General features: G+C 38.1%; 4 protein-coding genes and 1 non-coding gene across 12 annotated transcripts in view; 3 read left to right on the plus strand and 2 right to left on the minus strand.

The window, feature by feature from the left end:
• LOC119560642 (protein tipE) overlaps positions 1 to 1,188 on the minus strand; it is a 36,682-nt gene extending 35,494 nt beyond the window's left edge. Inside the window, exon 1 of the mRNA XM_037874196.1 lies at positions 748 to 1,188. The gene's annotated coding sequence lies outside the window, so the exon portion shown is untranslated. The remainder of the gene's footprint in view (positions 1 to 747) is intronic.
• A 5,606-nt stretch (positions 1,189 to 6,794) lies between these two features.
• Positions 6,795 to 15,687, plus strand: LOC119560650 (tsukushin-like). The gene is made up of 3 exons (XM_037874207.1): positions 6,795 to 6,925; positions 14,889 to 15,401; positions 15,462 to 15,687. The coding sequence occupies exons 1-3, from the start codon at positions 6,911 to 6,913 to the stop codon at positions 15,681 to 15,683; spliced, it is 750 nt and encodes a 249-aa protein (XP_037730135.1). The 5' UTR covers positions 6,795 to 6,910; the 3' UTR covers positions 15,684 to 15,687.
• LOC119560651 lies at positions 9,687 to 22,758 on the minus strand. Of its 8 annotated transcripts, none has more exons than XM_037874211.1 (5): positions 22,620 to 22,758; positions 22,494 to 22,550; positions 13,300 to 13,444; positions 13,174 to 13,230; positions 9,687 to 9,743 (listed from the first exon to the last, which is right to left on the minus strand). In XM_037874211.1, exons 1-4 carry the CDS (start codon positions 22,731 to 22,733, stop codon positions 13,223 to 13,225), a joined length of 324 nt encoding a protein of 107 aa, XP_037730139.1. In that variant the 5' UTR covers positions 22,734 to 22,758; the 3' UTR covers positions 9,687 to 9,743; positions 13,174 to 13,222. The 8 variants fall into 8 exon arrangements, with proteins under 8 accessions (XP_037730139.1, XP_037730144.1, XP_037730141.1 ...); XM_037874213.1 differs by lacking the exon at positions 9,687 to 9,743 and adding an exon at positions 10,502 to 10,803; XM_037874212.1 differs by lacking the exon at positions 9,687 to 9,743 and adding an exon at positions 12,819 to 13,104.
• On the plus strand, positions 19,367 to 19,473 carry LOC119561126. Its single transcript, XR_005221070.1, has one exon. It is a non-coding gene; the product is annotated as a U6 spliceosomal RNA (small nuclear RNA).
• A 248-nt stretch (positions 22,759 to 23,006) lies between the features above and the next one.
• Positions 23,007 to 25,093, plus strand: LOC119560403 (leucine-rich repeat-containing protein 3-like). Its single transcript, XM_037873836.1, has 3 exons — positions 23,007 to 23,904; positions 24,209 to 24,721; positions 24,782 to 25,093. The coding sequence occupies exons 2-3, from the start codon at positions 24,311 to 24,313 to the stop codon at positions 25,001 to 25,003; spliced, it is 633 nt and encodes a 210-aa protein (XP_037729764.1). The 5' UTR covers positions 23,007 to 23,904; positions 24,209 to 24,310; the 3' UTR covers positions 25,004 to 25,093.

The raw sequence follows: 25,093 nt of genomic DNA on the forward strand, positions 1-25,093 counted from the left end.
CACTTCTATCGGGACAAGCCAATACTTATACTTTACTATTTTATTAAAGGTACCCAGATAATAACAAATGTTAAATTGACTATCACTTAAAAATGAAAGATTAAAATATTTAAAATTCAAATCTGACATATTTTCGTCCCTTTATTTATATTTTTTTTGGTTTTTAAAACTTCAAAGATGGTTGTAAAATTAGGTTTTACACCAAGCAAACGTTTGGATATTAAACTTTAAAAGTAACATGCGGACTAGAAAACCGCCCCAAGCTAACTAAAATTGAAGCCCAAATTTTAAAAGGAAATTTAAAAAGTAAGATGTATTTTTAAATTAATAATTCCTATATTTAATGCGTAAATAATGATTTAACTTGCAATTATTTTAGAAATAATGCTATTGGATCCAATAATACTAAGAACAATAAATTAAATGAAATTAATTAAACTAAATTAATACATAAACGATAGAAATTGTAATAAAAGTGAAGTTAATAAATCAAGTTTAGTCATTTACTCCTATATGATCTACAGATAAAGCGAATTTATAGATTGTGTTCCTATAGTGTTTCCTCATTTTTCGCTGTGCACCGCCCACGCCTTTTGTAGAGCTGCAAAAGTCTGGAGGACGCATGGAATGAATGGGCAGGGGATGGAAGAGGCAGAGGAGGTCTAAAAACTAAAATAGAATTGAAAATGAAAATAAAAATGAAAATGAAAATGAAAATAAAACATTAGGCTCTCGAGTCGAACTAACTTTTGACAGCTGAACTGGCAGCTGAAGAGCCCGCCGCTCGCAACCCGCTCCGCGTTTCCCGCTCCGCCAGCGCACTTTGTTGATTTTGTTGCTAACGGTAGTGTTGCTTATGGTTTTTCCTTTATTTTTCCGTTTCTTGTTTATTTTCAGGACAATGCTGAGGGAAGGCAGGTGTTTGTCCTTTTCTTTTTCCACTTTCACTTTGAATTTCTACGTTTGCACTTGAATTTCGTACGTGGGGGCCAGACTTTTGCACGTATTTCGCCCGATTACGGCACGGTATTTGCCACAGAATTGGAATTGGCTAACACCGACGCTGCCATTGGCTCACGCACACCCATGCACTGGCACACACACGCTCACGCACACGCTGGCGGACAGACAGACAGAATTCTCGACCACGAGAAGCGCGCGCGCTTGGCCCTGACGTGCCGCTCGGAGTGTTTGTCCAAAACTGAGGACTCTGGACGGGACGCCTAGCCTCTAGACTGGAGAAAGGACTCCGTGGCAAGGACTCCCGCCCCCTCGCCCCCCCCCTTTTCGCAGGCCACGGGGGCGGCGCCGCAGCGGTGCGTCGACGCCGGCAGCGCTGCCTTATCGAGGGGGACGCAACTTCGCCGAAGGAAAGTAACGATAACGGCCGCACAATCGTCAAGAATTCGCGTGTGCGCGCTCCCGAGAGTCGTTCTCTCTTTGCGAGAGAGTGGGAGAGAGAGAGAGCGAAAAACAGGACGAGGACGCAGGCTTTGTTGGCACAACAATTCTGCACTGCTTGCCCGCTCTCCACAAACAGAGCCGCTCCCATCAACATCAAGTATACGCACTGTCAGCCGGCACAACAAGTCAAACTGCTAACTTAAGAAACATTGAAATCTATATAGTAATTTAAAATTAATAATCATATATTTATCTAATATAAATCTATTTCGACCACATTTTTGTTCAAATATTTAATATATCACCAAAGTCTTCCTTGCAAAATGCCTTTAGCCCATACAGAAACCACGCAGGCAGCTTTTATGGGCAACATTTTAGCAAGGTTCTTAAACAACAATTGAATTTTAATTCAAGCTGAATTTCATGGACACAAACCATGTTTTACCGTTCTACCAGATCGGAATTAAATTAAACTCATATCCATGGAAGAGGAAGAACCCATGGCGCCTTGATTCAAAAATATTGTATTTTCTTAAGCTTTATAAAAGTGACAGGGCAGAGAAGGACGAGAATGGATAATAGAAAAAATAGGAAAAGAGAAGGTGGTGAAGGTCGCAAACAATTTAAGAAAGATCAATGGAAAATTGGACCTTGCAAAGCATGGCCCCAAGCATTTGGCTAATTAATCTATATGCAAGTAAGATCATCATCCAGTTCACCTAGTTCTAGTACCTTCCCCATAGCTGGAGATCAATATTAGGATAGTTAATTTATATGTATGCACTCTCACTGTTTATTAATAATAAATTATCACAGATTAACGCATTAATTAATTATTAAAATAATTATTAATTAAATTATGGGCATATCGGCCAAATGGTCAACCAGGACGGAAAAAAAAATCTTCATAATCATCGTATTTTTATACCCGTTACTCGTAGAGTAAAAGGGTATACTAGATTCGTCGGAAAGTATGTAACAGGCAGAAGGAAGCGTTTCCGACCCCATAAAGTATATATATTCTTGATCAGGATCACTAGCCGAGTCGATCTAGCCATGTCCGTCTGTCCGTCTGTCCGTCTGTCCGTATGAACGCTGAGATCTCGGAAACTATAAGAGCTACAATACTGGGATTAGGCACGCAGATTCCTGAGATTCCTGCGCAGCGCAAGTTTATTTCAAAAGAGTGCCACGCTCACTCTAACGCCCACAAACCGCCCAAAACTGTGGCTCCTACAGTTTTGACGCTAGAACAAAAATTTTAACTGAAATGTATTGTTCTCATCAATACCTACCGATTGACTTAAAAAAAAGTTTGCCACGCCCACTTTAACGCCCACAAACCGCCCACAAACTTCAAAAAATCGTAAATATGAACGCGGATATCTCGGAAAATATCAAAGATAGAGAAACGGGATTTCAGATTTAGATTCCGTAGGCTTGAGCGCAGCGCAAGTTTATTACGCGAATATGCCACGCCCACTCCAACGCCCACAAACCGCCAAAGTCTGTGGCGCCCACAATTTTCATGGTAGATAAAAAATTTAAACTGAAATGTTTTGGTCTCGTCAATACCTATCGATTGATTTAAAAAAAACTTTGCCACGCCCACTCCAACGCCCACAACGCTTAAATCTGTCTACCGCCGGTAGGTGGCGCATTTGCTGCTTGCATATCTCAATTTTCCTTTGGTCCCTTTAGCTGAGTAACGGGTATCTGATAGTCGAGGTACTCGACTATAGCGTTCTTCCTTGTTTTGTGTATTTTCATAAATAAATTGCCATACTTTCATCATACAGTGGAACCATAGCATATTTCATGTGATTTGTTAAAGAAATAAATATTCTTTTTTCATTTGCAGCTACTTTCAAAGGCATTTTTATGTTTAATTATTTTGCGAGGAAAACATTTGATTTGTTTGCACTCTTTCTACCAAATCTCTTTATTGCAATCTAAAAGATGATAAAAATCCAGAGAGCGAAAAAAAAAACTGTTAATAAAACAACCGGTTCTTAATTCAATAAAAAAACAAGGAAGAACGCTATAGTCGAGTACCTCGACTATCAGATACCCGTTACTCAGCTAAAGGGACCAAAGGGAAATGGAGATATGCTAGCAGCAAAGCGAGATTAAAATGCGCCACCTTCCGGCGGTAGACAGATTTAAGCGGTATGGGCGTTAAAGTATATATATTCCTGATCAGCGTGACTAGACGAGTCGATCTAGCCATGTCCGTCTATCCGTCCGTTTCTACTCAAACTAGTCTCTCAGTTTTAAAGCTATCGGGCTGAAACTTTCCCAAAAGTCTTATATCTTTTGCAGGTAGTATATAAGTCGGAACCAGCCGGATCGGACAACTATATCTTATAGCTCCAATAGCAATAATCGGAAAAAAATTTTTTTTTTAATGATATCTTTGGTGTTTTTCAGCTTATAACCTCCTTAGCTTGGAAATAACATTTTTTAATTAGTTCTGAATTTCGAAATTAATTTTATCAAAATCGGACGACTATATCATATAGCTGCCATAGGAGCGATCGGAAAATTGGTAGGAAAATAATATGAAACAAATTATAGCTTCGGCGTTTTTTGACATATTATCTTATCATACAAAAACACCTCTTAACGAGGTAAAAGTAGTGGCGAACGCGCCTTTAACAAAAATTTCTGATATCAACAATTGTGACGAAAAATGATATTACATTCGATAAAATAAATAAACTATATTAAATTTATTATTTCGGCCCGCAACAGTACATATTTATTTACCTACATGTACATTTTCTGTCGTAGCGTGCCGAATACATAAATTTAATATAGTTTACTTATTTTATCGAATGTAATATCATTTTTCGTCACAATTGTTGATATCAGAAATTTTTGTTAAAGGCGCGCGTTCGCCACTACTTTTTACCTCGTAAGAGGTGTTTTTGTTTGATATCAGAAGTTTTTTTTGCACAAGAGTTTAAGTACCCCAATACCATGTCTAGGAGTCGTCCCCATATGGCTTGGCTATTGAAAAACCAAACACAGATTCTACCCCTAATCTTAGCTGAGCGCCACCTTAAATTAGGCTCAACAAGTTTTATCGCTTCAATTACCTATTTTAATAGCACAAGTTTGGAATCTCAAGGGCTGTATAGTTTCAGATTCCAAGAGAAATCTGTCGTTTCTTACATTTCACGCCGAACTAGCGGGTTTTTCCAAAGTGGTAGAACAAATAGATCAAGTTTCCTATTTTGATTAGCTTCTTGCAAGTAAAGCACCCTAAAACCACAACAGATTTTCCGTTTGAAAAAATCTAATAAGAATTTTTTTCATCAAATTGGGTTTTTTCTTGTTTACTCGAATAAGTATGAAATATTACGTATACGGAGCTGAAATGAGTTGCACTTTTTATCGCTAAATATCTTCCAAACGGTAATTTTTAGGGCAAAAAGTGTTATATATCAAAAGTTGAGCAATCTCAAGGGCTGTATGATTTAAAATTTAAAAAGAAATCGTTCGACTCAATTTTGAGAAAATAGTAAAAAAGTGGTTTTTTTCCTTTTTTTTTTATTTCCCGCTTAACTAGCGGGTTTTTCCAAAAGTCGTAGAACAAACGTTTTCTATTTCAAGCTGCTTTATACACCCATAGGGTTTCCAAAACCCTAAAACTAAGATGGGATGCATACAAACCCACAAACAAAGGGACAAACATTTTCATTTTGGGAAGAAGAAGAAAATCTTGTTTTTTGAATTACTTTTGAACGGAACATCGGATTTCAACAAATGAGATGTCATTCGACGCGTATTCCCAGTAAGAATAAAACTAGCTAAACAGCCGGGGGCTTTTATCCCCACCGTATCCAGCAGCTCCAATTTTCTAAATTTTTACTTTTACACTTTCACCGCTTTTTCTCCCAAACAAATCTATATTTCGAAAGTCTTGGTATGCAATCTTCTTAGTTTTTGCAATACCTTTCGATTGGTGTATCACTCGTTGCGATCGGACCATAATTGCAGATTTTCAATTCTGCGGCTATATATAGTAGTTGTCTTCGCACGCTCTCTTGCGCGCTTCGCCACTACGTGTACTGCCGTCCACAGTGATATCTTTTGCAGGTAGTACATAAGTCGGAACCAGCCGGATCGGACAACTATATCTTTTAGCTCCCATAGGAATAATCGGAAAAAAATTTTTTTTTAAATTATATCTTTGGTGTTTTCTAGCTTATAACCTCCTAAGCTTGGAAATAACATTTTTTAATTAGTTTTGAATTTCGAATTAAATTTTATCGAAATCGGACGACTATATCATATAGCTGCCATAGGAACGATCGGAAAATTGGTGGAAAAATAATATGAAACAAATTATAGCTTCGGTGTTATTCAACATATAACCTCCTACGCTTGGAAATAACATTTTTTAATTAGTTCTGAATTTCGAATTTAGTTTTATCAAAATCGGACGACTATATCATATAGCTGCCATAGGAACGATCGGAAAATTGGCAGGAAAATAATATGAAACAAATTATAGCTTCGGTGTTTTTTGACATATTATCTTATACTATTGGAAGTGTCATTTTTTCTGTTTTTAAATTTAATAATTATAGCTGCAAGGGAATACAAGCTCCGGCTTGCCGAAGTTAACTTCCTTTCTTGTTTATTGATGATATAATTTATGAACAACAAGAAAGGAAGTTAACTTTTCTTGTTTTATTGCACAAAGTGTGTACGAGCGTACGTTCGCGACCCGTGGAAGTGCCCATATATTGTACAAATATTATTCGATATACTGTATTGAGATCTCGGAAACTATAAGAGCTACAATACTGGGATTAGGCATGCAGATTCCTCAGATTCCATGCTAGAATAAAACTTTTAACTGAAACAGAACAATGGTTCTCATCAATACCTATCGATTGACCAAAAAAAAATTTCCACGCCCACTCTAACGTCCATAACGCTTAAAGCTGTCTACCGCCGGTAGGTGGCGCATTTCAATCTCGCTTTGCTGCTTGCATATCTCCATTTCCATTTGGTCCCTTTAGCTGAGTAATGAGTATCTGATAGTCGGGGTACTCGACTATAGCGTTCTTCCTTATTATTATTTACACTAAGTGCGTACGAGCGTACGTTCGCGACCCGTGGAAATGCCCATATGTACATTGTATAAGTATTATTCGATATATATTGAATTTTTATTAATGCCGAAAGACAATCGACCATTTTAAAAGATTAATAAAAAGTATGAACTTACTACCACATGTGTAATGTTAAAAAAGAGAAAATATTTTATCATTCGGCTTATCGATAACTCTGCACTCACCTCTAATAAGAATAGTGGATCACTTGGCTTATCAATAACATTTGTCCCACCTCTAAGAATAATTTGCAAGTTGTAGTGCTATTTGTTTGGTTCAGATTAAAATTATATATAGTTCTTGAATATTTAATATAAAACACGGTGCTCAAATAATATCAGAATATATTCAATTTGATTGTGTCGGACTATAAAAAAATGTCGAACAAAACGGTAGGAGAATTCTTTATGATATAAAATATAATATGTAAACATTGTAATCGTAATCTCTCAACAACACCTTACAATAGAGAAATGACGTAAACTTGTCCAGAGATCGCCGGGTGCCTTCGCTTTATTCTTCTTCTAGTCCTTGGGCGGGCCCAGGAAACTGCTAGGTGGCTTTTGTGAGCAGTGAGGCGTTCATTGTACCGACTGGAGTGCCGGTTTATCTGCTCCCTAACTGAGGGGACAGGAAGGTCATTTGTTAGGGCGGCATTCCTGATGTACCACGGCGCCTCTGCAATCATACGCAGCGCACGGTTTAGGACCCTTTGGACTTTTATGACGTTATGCAATACGTTATTAAGGACTCCACAATTGTTTTGAACAGCAAAACTTTGTTGCCAAGGCTAAAGCCTAGTACTCAGATCGGCTAAAAGTTTCACTAATCGAAAAATCTTATTCTTTGTCGTGTGACCGAAGTTTTCAAAGTTCACCCGCAATGCATGTAGCATGGCCTTACTGTCAAGCAGCTGGGTTTGTTGCCAAACGGAAATCAAATCAATTGGAGAAATTAAAAAAAAAGGAGTTTGCTGGTACACAAAGAAAGTAAAATAAAAACAAGGAAGAACGCTATAGTCGAGTACCTCGACTATCAGATACCCGTTACTCAGCTAAAGGGACCAAAGGGAAATGGAGATATGCAAGCAGCAAAGCGAGATTTAAATGCGCCACCTACCGGCGGAAGACAGATTTAAGCATTGTGGGCGTTAGGGTAGGCGTGGCAAATTTTTTTTTTGGATCAATCGATAGGTATTGACGAGACCAATACATTTCAGTTAAAATTTTTAATCTAGCATAAAAATTGTGGGCGCCACAGGCTTGGGCGGTTTGTGGGCGTTAGAGTGGGCGTGGCATATTCGCATAACAAACTTGCGCTGCGTACAAGGCTACGGAATCTAAATCTGAAATCCCAATACTCTATCTTTGATAGTTTCCGAGATATCCGCGTTCATATTTACGATTTTTTGAAGTTTGTAGGCGGTTTGTGGGCGTTTAAGTGGGCGTGGCAAGAATGATCAAGAATATATATACTTTATGGGGTCGGAAACGCTTCCTTCTGCCTGTTACATACTTTCCGACGAATCTAGTATACCCTTTTACTCTACGAGTAACGGGTATAATAAATGGAATGTTCAACGAATGTTTATACCCGTTACTCGTAGAGTAAAAGGGTATACTAGATTCGTCGGAAAGTATGTAACAGGCAGAAGGAAGCGTTTCCGACCCCATAAAGTATATATATTCTTGATCAGGATCACTAGCCGAGTCGATCTAGCCATGTCCGTCTGTCCGTCTGTCCGTATGAACGCTGAGATCTTGGAAACTATAAGAGCTACAATACTGGGATTAGGCATGCAGATTCCTGAGATTCCTGCGCAGCGCAAGTTTATTTCAAAAGAGTGCCACGCCCACTCTAACGCCCACAAGCCGCCCAAAACTGTGGCTCCTACAGTTTTGATGCTAGAACAAAAATTTTAACTGAAATGTATTGTTCTCATCAATACCTACCGACTGACCTAAAAAAAAATTTGCCACGCCCACTTTAACGCCCACAAACCGCCCACAAACTTCAACAAATCGTAAATATGAACGCGGATATCTCGGAAAATATCAAAGATAGAGAAACGAGATTTCAGATTTAGATTCCGTAGGCTTGAGCGCAGCGCAAGTTTATTACGCGAATATGCCACGCCCACTCCAACGCCCACAAACCGCCCAAGTCTGTGGCGCCCACAATTTTCATGGTAGATAAAAAATTTAAACTGAAATGTATTGGTCTCGTCAATACCTATCGATTGATTTAAAAAAAAGTTTGCCACGCCCACTCTAACGCCCACAAACCGCCCAAGCCTGTGGCGCCCACAATTTTCGTGCTAGATAAAAAATTTTAACATAAATGTATTGGTCTCGTCAATACCTATCGATTGATTTAAAAAAAACTTTGCCACGCCCACTCTAACGCCCACAACGCTTAAATCTGTCTACCGCCGGTAGGTGGCGCAATTGCTGCTTGCATATCTCCATTTTCCTTTGGTCCCTTTAGCTGAGTAACGGGTATCTGATAGTCGAGGTACTCGACTATAGCGTTCTTCCTTGTTTTATTTATGTAAATTTGTTGTTTAAAGCTTCCTTAACGTCCCACGAATGCTTCGCCATCTTTCCCGCGCCACCGCAGTCCAGCTCCGAGTCCCAAGGGGCATATTGGACCTTGAGGAAGTGGGAGCCGGATTGGGAACGGGGTTGATCCGCTGATGCTGCAGGAAGTCGCCCAGCATCCTGGCCATGGCTTCTCCAACTGTTCCTTAGCGGGCGCCCTATTTTCCTCCTCCTTATAAAAGCCACCGCGTCCTCCAGCTCCGCTTAAGCTGCCAAGTAGCTGATGGTTATGGTGTACGGAGTACTAATGGAGAGGACTTCGGAGATCATATTACTGGTGGTTCTGCTAAAAAGATCCTTCTATTAGTACAACGCAACCAAATTATTTTGGCCAGATCTTACTTTCTTTGCAAGGACACGCTCGGCAGGATGTCCATGTAGAGAGCGAAGTCCCACTCGGCATGTTTTTTCCCACTGGGATTCTCTAGAGGATCTCCTCCAGCACGTCAACTATTCTGCGGATTTGTCCCTGTTGTGGTGTTGCTTCCTGTCGGTGAAGTCCCACAATAATGGGCACAGCTTGGATTAGGCGTCCTTTTTCATCTGCACTGACCTCCTTTAACCGTTTTTTTGGTTTCTCTTCCATTTAAAACTTTTAAATTCCCCAACGCTTTAAATTAGAAATTCAGAACTAATTAAAAAATGTTATTTCCAAGCGTAGGAGGTTATATGATGAAATACACCGAAGCTATAATTTGTTTCATATTATTTTCCCACCAATTTTCCGATCGTTCCTATGGCAGCTATATGATATAGTCGTCCGATTTTGATAAAATTAAGTTCGAAATTCAGAACTAACTAAAAAATGTTATTTCCAAGCGTAGGAGGTTATATGTTGAAAAACACCGAAGCTATAATTTGTTTCATATTATTTTCCCATCAATTTTCCGATCGTTCCTATGGCAGCTATATGATATAGTCGTCCGATTTTGATAAAACTAAGTCGAAATTCAGAACTAATTAAAAAATGTTATTTCCAAGCGTAGAAGGTTATATGTTGAAAAACACCGAAGCTATAATTTGTTTCATATTATTTTTCCACCAATTTTCCGATCGTTCCTTTCGCAGCTATATGATATAGTCGTCCGATTTCGATGAAATTTAATTCGAAATTCAAAACTAATTAAAAAATGTTATTTTCAAGCTTAGGAGGTTATATGCCAAAAAAACACCAAAGATAAAATATTTTTTTCATTTTTTTTTTCCGATTATTCCTATGGGAGCTATAAGATATAGTTGTCCGATCCGGCTGGTTCCGACTTATATACTACCTGCAAGAGATATAAGACTTTTGGGAAAGTTTCAGCCCGATAGCTTTAAAACTGAGATACTAGCTTGCGTAGAAACGGACGGACAGACGGACATGGCTAGATCGACTCGTCTAGTCATGCTGATCAAGAATATATATACTTTATGAGGTCGGAAACGTCTCCTTCACTGCGTTGCAAACTTCTGACTGAAATCAATATACCCTCTGCAAGGGTATAATAAATACTATAAAACTAAGTTTTGATAAGCGTTTTGAAGTTATTCAAGGAAACCTTCGGGGTCTTCAAAACATTTAGAGAAAACGGAAGGTATGAGGTATTATCCAATTTTCTTGATCTAACATCAGCCAAATAACCATGACTTTGGTTAATCTCCTACATATCGAGCCATAGCTGGAGTATCTGAAAAAGAGATAATTTGGTAATCTGGTAATGCAATACGGTTCATATAATACTTGCTTTTTTTGCGGGGTAACTTTTGTGTTAGAAAAATTTTCCATTAATAAGGGTGAATTCATTTAGCTAAAGTTGTTTCTTACCACTTTTTGCCTATTTTCTCAAAAATTGGATCAAACGATTTCTTTTAAATTTTAAACTATTTAGCCCTTGAGATTCTCAGTTTAAATATTTTGATGAAAACAGTATGAAACAAGAGAGAACGCTATAGTCGAGTACCTCTACTATCAAATACCCGCTACTCAGCTAAAGGGACCAAAGGGAGATCTCAATAAATGGTCATGTGGGCGGTAGGAAGATTTAAGCGTAGTGGTCGTGGTTTGTGGGCGTGGCATATTCGCGTAACAAACTTGCGCTGCGTACAAGGCTACGGAATCTAAATCTGAAATCCCAATTCTCTATTTTTAATAGTTTCCTAGATATCAGCGTTCAAACTTACGATTTTTTGAAGTTCGTGGGCGGTTTGTGGGTGTTAGAGTGGGCGTGGGAAAATTTTTTGTTGACTCGATAGGTATTGAAGAGAAGAATTCATTTCAGTTAAATTTTTTTCTAGCATAAAAACTGTAGGCACTGCAGTTTTTCGCGGGTTGTGGGCATAAGAGTGGACGTGACACCCTGCTGAAACAAACTTGCGCTGCGCAGGAAGCCCAAGAATCTGCATGCCAAGTCCCAATAGCCTAGCTCTTATAGTTTCCGAGATCTCAGCGTTCATCCGGACGGACAGACCGACGGACAGACGGACATGGCTAGATCGACTCGGGTAGTAATCCTGATCAATAATATATATACTTAATGGGGTCGGAAAGGTCTCCTTCACTGCGTTGCATACTTCTGACTGAAATCAATATACCCTCTGCAAGGGTATAACAAGGAAGAACGCTATAGTCGAGTACCTCGACTATCAGATACCCGTTACTCAGCTAAAGGGACCAAAGGAAAATGGAGTTATGCAAGCAGCAAAGCGAGATTGAAATGCGCCACCTACCAGCGGTAGACAGATTTAAGCGATGTGGGCGTTAGAGTGGGCGTGGCAAAGTTTTTTTTGGATCAATCGATAGGTATTGATTATTCCAATACATTTCAGTTAAAATTTTTTATCTAGCATGAAAATTGTGGGCGCCACAGGCTTGGGCGGCTTGTGGGCGTTAGAGTGGGCGTGGCACTCTGATGAAATAAACGTGCGCTGCGTAAGAAGCTCAGGAATCTGCACGCCAAATCTCAATAGCCTAGCTCTTATAGTTTCCGAGATCTCAGCGTTCATCCGGACGGACAGACAGACGGACAGACGGACATGGCTAGATCGACTCGGGTAGTAATCCTGATCAAGAATATATATACTTTATGGGGTCGGAAACGCTTCCTTCTGCCTGTTACATACCTTCCGACGAATCTAGTATACCCTTTTAATCTACGAGTAACGGGTATAACAAGAGCGAACGCTGTAGTCGAGTACCTCTACTATCAGTTACTCAGCTAAAGGGACCAAAGCTAGATGGAGATATGCGAGCAGCAAAGCGAGATTGGAATGCGCAACCTACCCGTGATCTCAATATATGGTTATGTGGGCGTGGTAAACTATTTTTTGGGTCAATCGATAGGTATTGACGAGACTAATGCATTTAAGTTACATTTTTTTTGCTAGCATGGGCGCCACAGGTTTTGGCGGTTTGTCATTCGATAGGTATTGAAGAGAAGAATACATTTCAGATAAAATTTTTTTCTAGCATAAAAACTGTAGGCACTGCAGTTTTTCTCGGAATGTGGGCGTGGCACCCTACTGGAACAAACTTGCGCTGCGCAGTTAGCCCAAGAATCTGCATGCCAAATCCCGATTGCCTAGCTCTTTTAGTTTCCGAGATCTTAGCGTTCATACGGACATACGGACATGGCTAGATCGACTCGGCTAGTGATCCTGATCAAGAATATATATACTTAATGGGGTCGGAAACGCATCCTTCTGCTGTTACATACATTTCGACGAATCTAGTATACCCATTACTCTTCGAGTAACGGGTATAAACATTTTAGAAAATGTATTTATTTAGTCGAATGGAAAAGCATTTTTTGTCACTTTTTTGTCATTTTTTGTTATCAGAACTTTAGTATGTTGAAAGTACGATCGTCACGACCTCGTAAAGAGGTTTTTTTGTTTGATTTTTTAACACAACAATTTAGGATTTTCAGTTTACTAAGCCCGACTCTAGTCTTGTCAATGGCGTTCTTCTCGAAAACGGGTCTTGGAAACCGCTGGACAAGATAACTAAAATTTTTATTAACCGTTTTTTTAAAGTTTTTTACTCTGATGGCTACACTAACCTTTGCATTAAACGATCTGTTTTTCAAGTTATTTAATCTCAGATATTCCTTAGATGTCTGCAAAATAAAACATGTTAATGAAAATGTACTTTTGGTGGAATGTACTATTAAATCAATCAATCAAACCTCTGGGGCAAACTTGAGGAATCCTGATCCCGATTTTAAGTTGAATAGTTGCAAACGATTCGAAGGCACTGGTTGCCGCTTTTTCTGATTTGTCTGTTCTTGAGCTGAGTACATAATGAGTGACTGACTTCCTGGAACGCAATCTCTAAAATGTGAAAAACAACATCTTGTAGAATTGTATGTAAATACAAAATGAATATACATTTGCTGATAATTCGGTTTTAATAAGTAACAGTCAGCGAACCCCAACAATGTGTTATAAGTAATCGCCAGCAAGACCTTAACAGTATATGTTATGCCTTCTGTTAGCTTTTATCTCCTCTTATTATATTAGGTTCGTCGGAAAGTATGTAACATGTAGAAGAAAGCGTTTCCGACCCTATAAAGTACTATATATACATTCTAGATTCGGTTCACTAGCCATGCTCGTCTGTCCGTATGAACGCTGAGATCCCGCAAACTATAAAAGCACGAAAATCGGGATTAGGAATGCAGATTCTAGAGATTCTTGTACACCTAAAAATTAATATCAGCAGTGTGCCACGCCCACGTGAACCTGTCTAGCGACCACATTTTTAAAGATTTTGTAAAAGTGTCAATGGGATTATGTTTTGATTACACTGATTATAATTACTCATACTGGTTGCTTTGATCCAAAGTGGCCAAATGGAATTGCACTGACCAAAAGTGCACCATTTAAACCCTAGTACTAACGACTTTGCAATCTTATCTTTATTTTCTTTGTAAGCCCTACGTAACTAAAGTCATTTATTGATTCTACTATTTATTGACCATATTGTTTTTTGTGGTGAAAGCTCCCTAATCAGAATTCTTGTAGACAATCAGAAGTGTCAGCTAATTTATTTCACAACAACTAGTCATTTAGCTTGGTATATTCTTGATCAGCATCATTAGACGAGTCGATCTCGCCATGTCCGTCTGTCCGTATGTTTCTACGCAAACTAGTCGCTCAGTTTTAAAGCTATCGGGCTGAAACTTTCCCAAATTTTTTTTTTCTGTTGTAGGTTGTATATAAGTCGGAACGAACCGAACTGGACAACTATATACGATAGCTCCCTTAGGAATGATCAAAAAAATATTTTTTAACAAATTAAAAAAAAGTATAGCTTAGGTGTTTTTGACTTATTAAATTCTTCTCTTGTATATATATTATTCTTTTAATATTTAAGAATTTCAAATAAAATTCATCATATATGTAGCTGCCATAAGAACGATCGGATAATTAATGTCAAAATAATACATAGACCGTTTTATTTCGATTTCGGTAAGCATACACGGTAAAGAAATGAAATGGAACATTATCTTAAGATTTTTATAATTAGTTTTTAAGCTTAATCTCGTTTAAAATTTACTAGTTAGCGTAGTTTATCCCTTTCATGAAACTCTATTGGTATATCACCTCTTCGCCACAACAAGAAACACGATCCCCCCCGGAAATCCAACTGAGCTCCTGATTCCAAAATAGTTATAGCTATAGTTTAGTATTAGGTAATTTAAAATTGACTTTTAACCAGAAAAAATTAAATAAACTAATAAATAAATCTGTTTTTGAATACGTCCACTTTTAGGTACAGTGCCTTTTTATCCTGAGTGTCTTGACACCTGCGGTAATACCTCAAATACCACCATTACCTTCATGCCCCTGCTCGTTTTCCTCTGGAGATGAATGGATGACCGCAGATTGCAGTAACAATTCCGGCTTTGATGTCAAGTGCTTGCCTTGGTTGCCTCGGCTTGAATCCTTGTCTCTTGCCGGAACTGAACTTGCGGAAGTGCCAGAAGAACTTAATTCGAAGGGGTTCGAGAACATTACGCACCTGGACCTCTCAAATAACAGAATTTCCAATCTGCCAAGCTGGAAGTTCGCTGCAATGCCCCGCTTGCAGAGTCTGAATTTAAGCCATAATCACATCTGGATACTTCCCAATGATGCGTGCCGAATACCATCCGTCGATTTAAGTTACAACAATCTGACCGATATGTCCAACCTGGTCAGCATCTTCAAAACCAAAGCGAGGATTACAGGCAATCCGATTCGGTGTGCCTGCAATTCGACCATCGCAAAGAGATTCTTTGCAAAGGTTCGATACAGATTGTCAAGTCTTGACTTCATCTTCTTTAAATATTTACCCTAATTCCAGCCAACTATCTCCAACCTGGAAGCTATCGATTGCATTATGCCTGGCTTTGAGGTGGCCAAACCTCTTGCGACCCAGTGCAACCAGCAATACAACGAAGAGCAGTTCCCATCAAATGGGATAATCCCCATTTATCTTTTCATATTTCTTTTCATATTTGCTGTGGGCATATTTTGGGTGTGTGAGAGAGACCGCATTTCGGTTAGAAATTTCTATAGCCGTTAAATGAGCGTGTAATATAAGTATTTTTAAAAAATGTATTCCATTGGTATTTATACAACGAAAGTATTTCATTATCATTTTTAATAAATTAATAAATCCTTAGGAAGACACAACGATTTTGTTTTATTTACGCAAACTAGTCTCTCAGTTTTAAAGCTATCGGGCTGAAACTTTCCCAAAAGTCTTATATCTTTTGCAGGTAGTATATAAGATGAAAACCAGCCGGATCGGACAACTATATCTTATAGCTCCCATAGGAATAATCGGAAAAAAAATTTTAAAAAATTATATCTTTGGTGTTTTTTGGCATATAACCTCCTAAGCTGGAAATAACATTTTTTAATTAGTTTTGAATTTTGAATTAAATTTGATCGAAATCGGACGACTATATCATATAGTTGCCATAGGAACGATCGGAAAATTGATAGGAAAATAATATGAAACAAATTATAGCTTCGGTGTTTTTTAACATATAACCTCCTACGCTTGGAAATAACATTTTTTAATTAGTTCTAAATTTCGAATTTAATTTTGTCAAAATCGGACGACTATATCATATAGCTCCCATAGGAACGATCGGAAAATAATATGAAACAAATTATAGCTTCGGTGTTTTTTGACATATTATCTTATACTATTGGGAATATCATTTTTTGTGTTTTTAAATTTAATAATTATAGCTGCAAGGGTATATAAGCTTCGGCTTGCCGAAGATAACATCCTTTCTCGTTTTTTTTAAATTTTGGATAAAGGCGATTTCGATGCATCTTAACCATACATGTTTTTGCAGCTCCTTTGCGCTTCCATTTTCAATTTATGATTATGACTCCCACTTTTTTTGGAGTTCCAGAAGGTAGTTTCAGGGGTATAGTTAGCTCAAAGGACACATCATAATGCTCAATAAGGCCGGATAAATTATCAAGTCGTTGACAAGCTACCTTACTAACACAATTGTTAAATAAATAAGGAAATTAGCAAGTGGATCCTATTTACGTGCGATATTGAACCAGTTCCGATTTCATAAATCGAGTATGTATATCGACACCCGAAAAACGCACCCCTGGGACCCCGTGCTTTTCGTTTTTAATTCGTGATTATTCGCATAATCGAAGGGACATTTTTGGACATTGTTTTTGATTGCTCGCAAGAAAAAGGGTAAGGTTAGATAATTTTTAGTTATGCGGTTACTGATACTTTTGCAGTAGCCCCATAACCAAGCCTTAAAATGTGTTACCGTTCTTTTAATTTGTATTTTTAGATGAATAAAGGACACGGAAGAAGAGGACGGGGCCGCCGTGGAGGCTGAGGCGGCGGTCACACAAAGTACGAAGCTCGATTCGACTCGCCCTGACGCGCGTAACGCTTTTTACCCGCATCAATGAACAAATCTGCCCAACGAAAAAAGGATGCACCAAACCAAATACTCTACAAAATTCGACAACTGCACCTGATCCTGTGTTATTAGAAACAACTCTTAATTTCAAGTTTTCCATCCATGAAAAAACAAATAAAAATAGTGCGCGAACTGAGAACGCGTAAAAACCAGAATGGGCCTAGCCCAAAATAAAACATTTTTGTTTCTTTTTACACAGCTTATTTAACGCAATAAATTAAATCGAAGCGATTAATGGGATTTACTCAAAGTGAATCGCGTTTAAACCAACTACAATAAATGTTAATGTGAAAATTGTGTAATAATTTAGAGAAATTTCTATAAGAAATTCATAAGTCAGTTAAGCATAAATAAATATTATTGGAATTACAAAAGAAAACATATGCTATGCAACTTAAAGTTACAAGTTAAAGCATGCAAATTAACCACTAAGTAAATAGCCAACCAAAACGCAGTACATACAGATTGGTGGATGTACATTGAAGGAATGTGTGTATATTGTGGAGTTTGAGACCTCGAAACAGGGACTACTACAAGGACTACGGATTACTACACCAAGTTTTCGCGGACTTTAAGAAAAACCCACCAAAATTAAGAGAACACAATCTGAAACAGAATCACAAAGCGCGTTAGATGGAATAGATTAAATAGATTTGAAAAATAATAACTTGTATTTTTCTAGTTTGACAATATACTGACAAAAATATGTACACGATATGATACTTGTATCCGTATCATTGAATAATTATTTTAAAAATTATACGGTAATGCGTTAATATGTGATAATTTATTATTAATAAACAGTGAGAGTACATACATATATATTAACTATCCTAACATTGGCCTCCAGCCATTACTAATTTTGAAGTAAAGTGTGGGATGGAACATGGGGACAGTGCTAGAACTAAGTGAACAGTCGATACTTTTTCGTACTTTACTCACAATATTCGAATAATTACTATATTATTGTCCTACCGTCGGCAGTAGCACAACAAAATGCATGCCCTTATTAAAAAGGGTGTTTTGCTTAACGGAAAAAAGATTTTAGGACGCGCAACAACTCATTCCTGGCTCAACCGCAAATAAAATCATATCATATATTTATTTTCCGCGTTTTGTAGAACTCCCAACAATAATTATGTATTGATTTTACAAATAAGGGAGCGGTATTGAGTTTCAATAACCGATATGAACGCACTTTTGAGTATAGTGCCGCTGCTCTGCCACTTACATAACATAACATAAATTTAAGTTAAGTATTATATTTAATGGCAAACATATTTATTATCGTGACACTTAAATGACTGCGGCTTGTGTGAGACTTTTAAGCTTTCCATGGAGTTTTTGGCTCCGTTGGGTCAGTCAAGAAAGTATATATTAATATAGAGATCAAAAATGTATTCCCAAAGTGGAACGGTTTTATTTAAATTGGATGCACATTTTTCATCACCATTAAATTTTGTCTAACATTAAATACCAAATTTTACCATATTCTGTCTCAACGTATTGAATGTTAAATTAATTGACCTTCTCAATATTGCGGTTTTTCCAGTCGTGCATTAATATAATTAGTTTTCTAAGTTTATGTAAGTCGCCATATAACTTGGAAAAGAAATTCAAAGCAGGTTACTAAAAAAACAACGCAAGCGAGATGGACATATGTATATTATCTACAATACGACCTTTCCCGAGATTGCCAGGCGCATCCCAGCGGCGATTACAATACTTGGTCATGCGTCAGACAGATTTTTGCGTTATAGACGTTTGTGGACGTGGCGTACTTTTATTTAAAGCAACCTTCTAACTTTAAGTCGCTATAAAAATTGTTTGTTTTCTTCTCCTTCTTTTTATATTTACCATTCTCGCTCTTCTCTGTTCCTACAATTTCACAAAGCTAAAAAATGCAATATTTTTTAATCAAGGCGCCATTTGTTCTTCCTCTTCCGCCGATTTTCTAACAGAAATGTTAAGATGTAACGTTTTCTAACAGCGGCAGAGGAATTTTTCTGCTCTGCCACTGTTAGAAAACGTGCAAGTGTTTCAGTCGACTTCCGCAAGAGGTCGCTAGAACCCATTTGTCTGTATAATGCATGTAAAATCGTGAACAAATCGAAATCTTACTCAATTACACATCAATCTGTACATGTAGAATTGGGCGCCATCTACTTGGCTAAACAGGGAAACATTTAAACACCACCGCCAGAGGTCCCTAAACGTGGCCTGATTTTTATAATTCCCAACTGCACTTTCTGCGATTAGTTTGTATATATAAGGCCCTTTACAATTTGAAATCGTTCTTGCTTCGGCAGAACATATACTAAAATTGGAACGATACAGAGAAGATTAGCATGGCCCCTGCGCAAGGATGACACGCAAAATCGTGAAGCGTTCCACATTTTTTTTAATCAAATGAAGCTGATTTTTTCTTTAAAATATCTTTTTGTTCTGCTGTTTTGATGTGTAGCAAAACACAATCCAAACTGTTATTTTTGTCTACAAGGAGGAGTATTTTAGAAATTATGGTATTTATGAACATTTATGGTAACAAACGTTCCAATATTTATTTTTGTTGGGATAATACCCGATGCTCATACAATAAAATCCGTTCTTATTTGTCTTTGAATCAGACGACTATAGAAACAATCGGAAATATTCAGTTTTCCATCATATTCTCTTCTACTATGGAGTATAGCACTCTTTTTAGATTTCAGAACTTTAAATTTTGATAATTTCGTAGTCTTATTTGGGGTCAATGCTTTCCCGTGATCCCTTAATAAAATTACCAAACGCCAGATGTTTTCTTCAAATAAGCAAACTGCGAATTACCTGTCTCAGGCCAGCAACTTCCTTCTCAGGAGTAGCTTATAGACTTTACTCCATTAAAATTAATTTATTACTACTGCGACGCAGCAAGCGACAAGAGCGAGTGCTTAACAAGGCAGGAACAGTTTTGGCGGTTAATTTCAATATTTTACATAGTTATACCAAAGATAATATAGACATATATTTTATAGTTGTATGCCCGTTGTATGCATGTAAGTATGTAACAGGTAAAAGGAAGCGTTTCCGACCACATAAGCCGATCTAGCCATGTCCGTCTGCCCACAACCGCCCAAAGCTGTGGCGCCCACAACTCAAATGCTAGAATACAAATTTTAACTGAAATGTATTGGTCTCGTCAATATCTATCAAAAAAAGTTTGCCACGCCCACTCTAACGCACACAAACGCCCTTAACGCCTTAATCTGTCTGCCGCTCACATTACGATATATTGGAATCGCGTATAGGTGGCGCTTTACAACATCTTTCTTTTATCGATGAAAAGGGAAACCTTTCTGAAAAAAGTCTCTTGCTGTTCCTATCGGTATACTTTGTAGCGTTTCCTATTGAAAAACCCGGATTATATATTCTTGATCACTATCCGTCTGTCCATATGAACGCTGTGATCTCGTAAACTATAAAAGCTACAATATTGGGATTACACATGCCGATTCCGTGGAATCTCTGTAGAGGTTAAGTTTCAACAAAATGCAACGCCCACTTTAAAACCCAAGTCCGCCCGAATCTGGGGGCATCATATGCTAATCTTGAGATTAGTCCAAAAGGTTCCGAAAAAGAAATGCGAATTTTCAGTTAGCATAAGGTGTTCCTCAGAAACTTGAGAAAATGTAAAATGACTGACACGCTATAGTCGAGTACCTCGACTATCAGATACCCGTTAGTCAGCTAAAGGGACCAAAGGGAAATGGAGATTTGCAAGCAGCAAAGCGTGATTGAAATGCGCCACGTACCGGCGGTAGACAGATTTAAGCGTTATGGGCGTTAGAGTGGGCGTGTCAAATTTTTGGATCAATCGATTGGTATTGACGAGACCAATACATATCAGTTAAGATTTTTTATCTACCATGAAAATTGTGGGCGCCACAGGCTTAGGCGGTTTGTGGGCGTAAGAGTGGGCGTGGTAGATTCGCGTAACAAACTTGCGCTGCGTACAAGGCTACGAAATCTAAATCTGAGATCCCAATTCTTTATCTTTAATAGTTCCCGAGATATCCACGTTCCTATTTACGATTTTTTGAAGTTTGGGGGCGGTTGTGGGCGCTAAACTGGGCGTGGCAAAGTTTTTTTTGGATCAATCGATAGGTATTGACTATTCCAATACATTTCAGTTAACATTTTTTATCTAGCATGAAAATTGTGGGCGCCACAGGCTTGGGCGGCTTGTGGGCGTTAGAGTAGGCGTGGCACTCTGCTGAAATAAACGTGCGCTGCGTAAGAAGCTCAGGAATCTGCACGCCAAATCTCAATAGCCTAGCTCTTATAGTTTCCGAGATCTCAGCGTTCATCCGGACGGACAGACAGACGGACAGACGGACATGGCTAGATCGACTCGGGTAGTAATCCTGATCAAGAATATATATACTTTATGGGGTCGGAAACGCTTCCTTCTGCCTGTTACATACCTTCCGACGAATCTAGTATACCCTTTTAATCTACGAGTAACGGGTATAACAAGAGCGAACGCTGTAGTCGAGTACCTCTACTATCAGTTACTCAGCTAAAGGGACCAAAGCTAGATGGAGATATGCGAGCAGCAAAGCGAGATTGGAATGCGCAACCTACCCGTGATCTCAATATATGGTTATGTGGGCGTGGTAAACTATTTTTTGGGTCAATCGATAGGTATTGACGAGACTAATGCATTTAAGTTACATTTTTTTTGCTAGCATGGGCGCCACAGGTTTTGGCGGTTTGTCATTCGATAGGTATTGAAGAGAAGAATACATTTCAGATACAATTTTTTTCTAGCATAAAAACTGTAGGCACTGCAGTTTTTCTCGGAATATGGGCATTAGAGTGGGCGTGGCACCCTTCTGGAACAAACTTGCGCTGCGCTGTTAGCCCAAGAATCTGCATGCCAAATCCCAATAGCCTAGCTCTTTTAGTTTCCGAGATCTTAGCGTTCATACGGACAGACGGACATACGGACATGGCTAGATCGACTCGGCTAGTAATCCTGATCAAGAATATATATACTTAATGTGGTCGGATACGCATCCTTCTGCCTGTTACATACATTTCGACGAATCTAGTATACCCATTACTATACGAGTAACGGGTATAAACATTTTAGAAAATGTATTTATTTAGTCGAATGGAAAAGCATTTTTTGTCACAAAATTTGTTATCAGAACTTTAGTATGTTGAAAATACGATCGTCACGACCCCTTACCTCGTAAAAAGGTTTTTTTGTTTGATTTTTTAACACAACAATTTAGGATTTTCAGTTTACTAAGCCCGGCTCTAGTCTTGTCAATGGCGTTCTTCTCGAAAACGAGTCTTGGAAACCGCTGGACAAGATAACTAAAATTTTTATTAACCGATTTTTTAAAGTTTTTTACTCTGATGGCTACACTAACCTTTGCATTAAACGATCTGTTTTTCAAGTCATTTAATCTCAGATATTCCTTAGATGTCTGCAAAATAAAACAGGTTAATGAAAATGTCCTTTTGGTGGAATGTACTATTAAATCAATCGATCAAACCTCTGGGGCAAACTTGAGGAATACTGATCCGGATTTTAAGTTGAATAGTTGCAAACGATTCGAAGGCACTGGTTGCCGCTTTTTCTGATTTGTTTCTTCTTGAGCTGAGTACATAATGAGTGACTAACTTCCAGGAACGCAATCTCTTAAATGTGAAAAACAACATCTTGTAGAATTGTATGTAAATACAAAATGAATATACATTTGCTGATAATTCGGTTTTAATAAGTAACAGTCAGCGAACCCCAACAATGTGTTATAAGTAATCGCCAGCAAGACCTTAACAGTATATGTTATGCCTTCTGTTAGCTTTTATCTCCTCTTATTATATTAGGTTCGTCGGAAAGTATGTAACATGTAGAAGAAAGCGTTTCCGACCCTATAAAGTACTATATATACATTCTAGATTCGGTTCACTAGCCATGCTCGTCTGTCCGTATGAACGCTGAGATCCCGCAAACTATAAAAGCACGAAAATCGGGATTAGGAATGCAGATTCTAGAGATTCTTGTACACCTAAAAATTAATATCAGCAGTGTGCCACGCCCACGTGAACCTGTCTAGCGACCACATTTTTAAAGATTTTGTAAAAGTGTCAATGGGATTATGTTTTGATTACACTGATTATAATTACTCATACTGGTTGCTTTGATCCAAAGTGGCCAAATGGAATTGCACTGACCAAAAGTGCACCATTTAAACCCTAGTACTAACGACTTTGCAATCTTATCTTTATTTTCTTTGTAAGCCCTACGTAACTAAAGTCATTTATTGATTCTACTATTTATTGACCATATTGTTTTTTGTGGTGAAAGCTCCCTAATCAGAATTCTTGTAGACAATCAGAAGTGTCAGCTAATTTATTTCACAACAACTAGTCATTTAGCTTGGTATATTCTTGATCAGCATCATTAGACGAGTCGATCTCGCCATGTCCGTCTGTCCGTATGTTTCTACGCAAACTAGTCGCTCAGTTTTAAAGCTATCGGGCTGAAACTTTCCCAAATTTTTTTTTTCTGTTGTAGGTTGTATATAAGTCGGAACGAACCGAACTGGACAACTATATACGATAGCTCCCTTAGGAATGATCAAAAAAATATTTTTTAACAAATTAAAAAAAAGTATAGCTTAGGTGTTTTTGACTTATTAAATTCTTCTCTTGTATATATATTATTCTTTTAATATTTAAGAATTTCAAATAAAATTCATCATATATGTAGCTGCCATAAGAACGATCGGATAATTAATGTCAAAATAATACATAGACCGTTTTATTTCGATTTCGGTAAGCATACACGGTAAAGAAATGAAATGGAACATTATCTTAAGATTTTTATAATTAGTTTTTAAGCTTAATCTCGTTTAAAATTTACTAGTTAGCGTAGTTTATTCCTTTCATGAAACTCTATTGGTATATCACCTCTTCGCCACAACAAGAAACACGATCCCCCCCTGAAATCCAACTGAGCTCCTGATTCCAAAATAGTTATAGCTATAGTTTAGTATTAGGTAATTTAAAATTGACTTTTAACCAGAAAAAATTAAATAAACTAATAAATAAATCTGTTTTTGAATACGTCCACTTTTAGGTACAGTGCCTTTTTATCCTGAGTGTCTTGACACCTGCGGTAATACCTCAAATACCACCATTACCTTCATGCCCCTGCTCGTTTTCCTCTGGAGATGAATGGATGGCCGCAGATTGCAGTAACAATTCCGGCTTTGATGTCAAGTGCTTGCCTTGGTTGCCTCGGCTTGAATCCTTGTCTCTTGCCGGAACTGAACTTGCGGAAGTGCCAGAAGAACTTAATTCGAAGGGGTTCGAGAACATTACGCACCTGGACCTCTCAAATAACAGAATTTCCAATCTGCCAAGCTGGAAGTTCGCTGCAATGCCCCGCTTGCAGAGTCTGAATTTAAGCCATAATCACATCTGGATACTTCCCAATGAAGCGTGCCGAATACCATCCGTCGATTTAAGTTACAACAATCTGACCGATATGTCCAACCTGGTCAGCATCTTCAAAACCAAAGCGAGGATTACAGGCAACCCGATTCGGTGTGCCTGCAATTCGACCATCGCAAGGAGATTCTTTGCAAAGGTTCGATACAGATTGTCAAGTCTTGACTTCATCTTCTTTAAATATTTACCCTAATTCCAGCCAACTATCTCCAGCCTGGAAGCTATCGATTGCATTATGCCTGGCTTTGAGGTGGCCAAACCTCTTGCGACCCAGTGCAACCAGCAATACAACGAAGAGCAGTTCCCATCAAATGGGATAATCCCCATTTATCTTTTCATATTTCTTTTCATATTTGCTGTGGGCATCTTTTGGGTGTGTAAGAGAGACCGCATTTCGGTTAGAAATTTATATAGCCGTTAAATGAGCGTGTTATATCAGTATTTTTAAAATATTTATTCCATTGGTATTTATACAACGAAAGTATTTCATTATCATTTTTAATAAATTAAT

The sequence above is a fragment of the Drosophila subpulchrella genome, unplaced genomic scaffold (genome assembly GCF_014743375.2).
Source record: "Drosophila subpulchrella strain 33 F10 #4 breed RU33 unplaced genomic scaffold, RU_Dsub_v1.1 Primary Assembly Seq354, whole genome shotgun sequence".
In the NCBI taxonomy this organism is placed as follows: domain Eukaryota; kingdom Metazoa; phylum Arthropoda; class Insecta; order Diptera; family Drosophilidae; genus Drosophila; species Drosophila subpulchrella.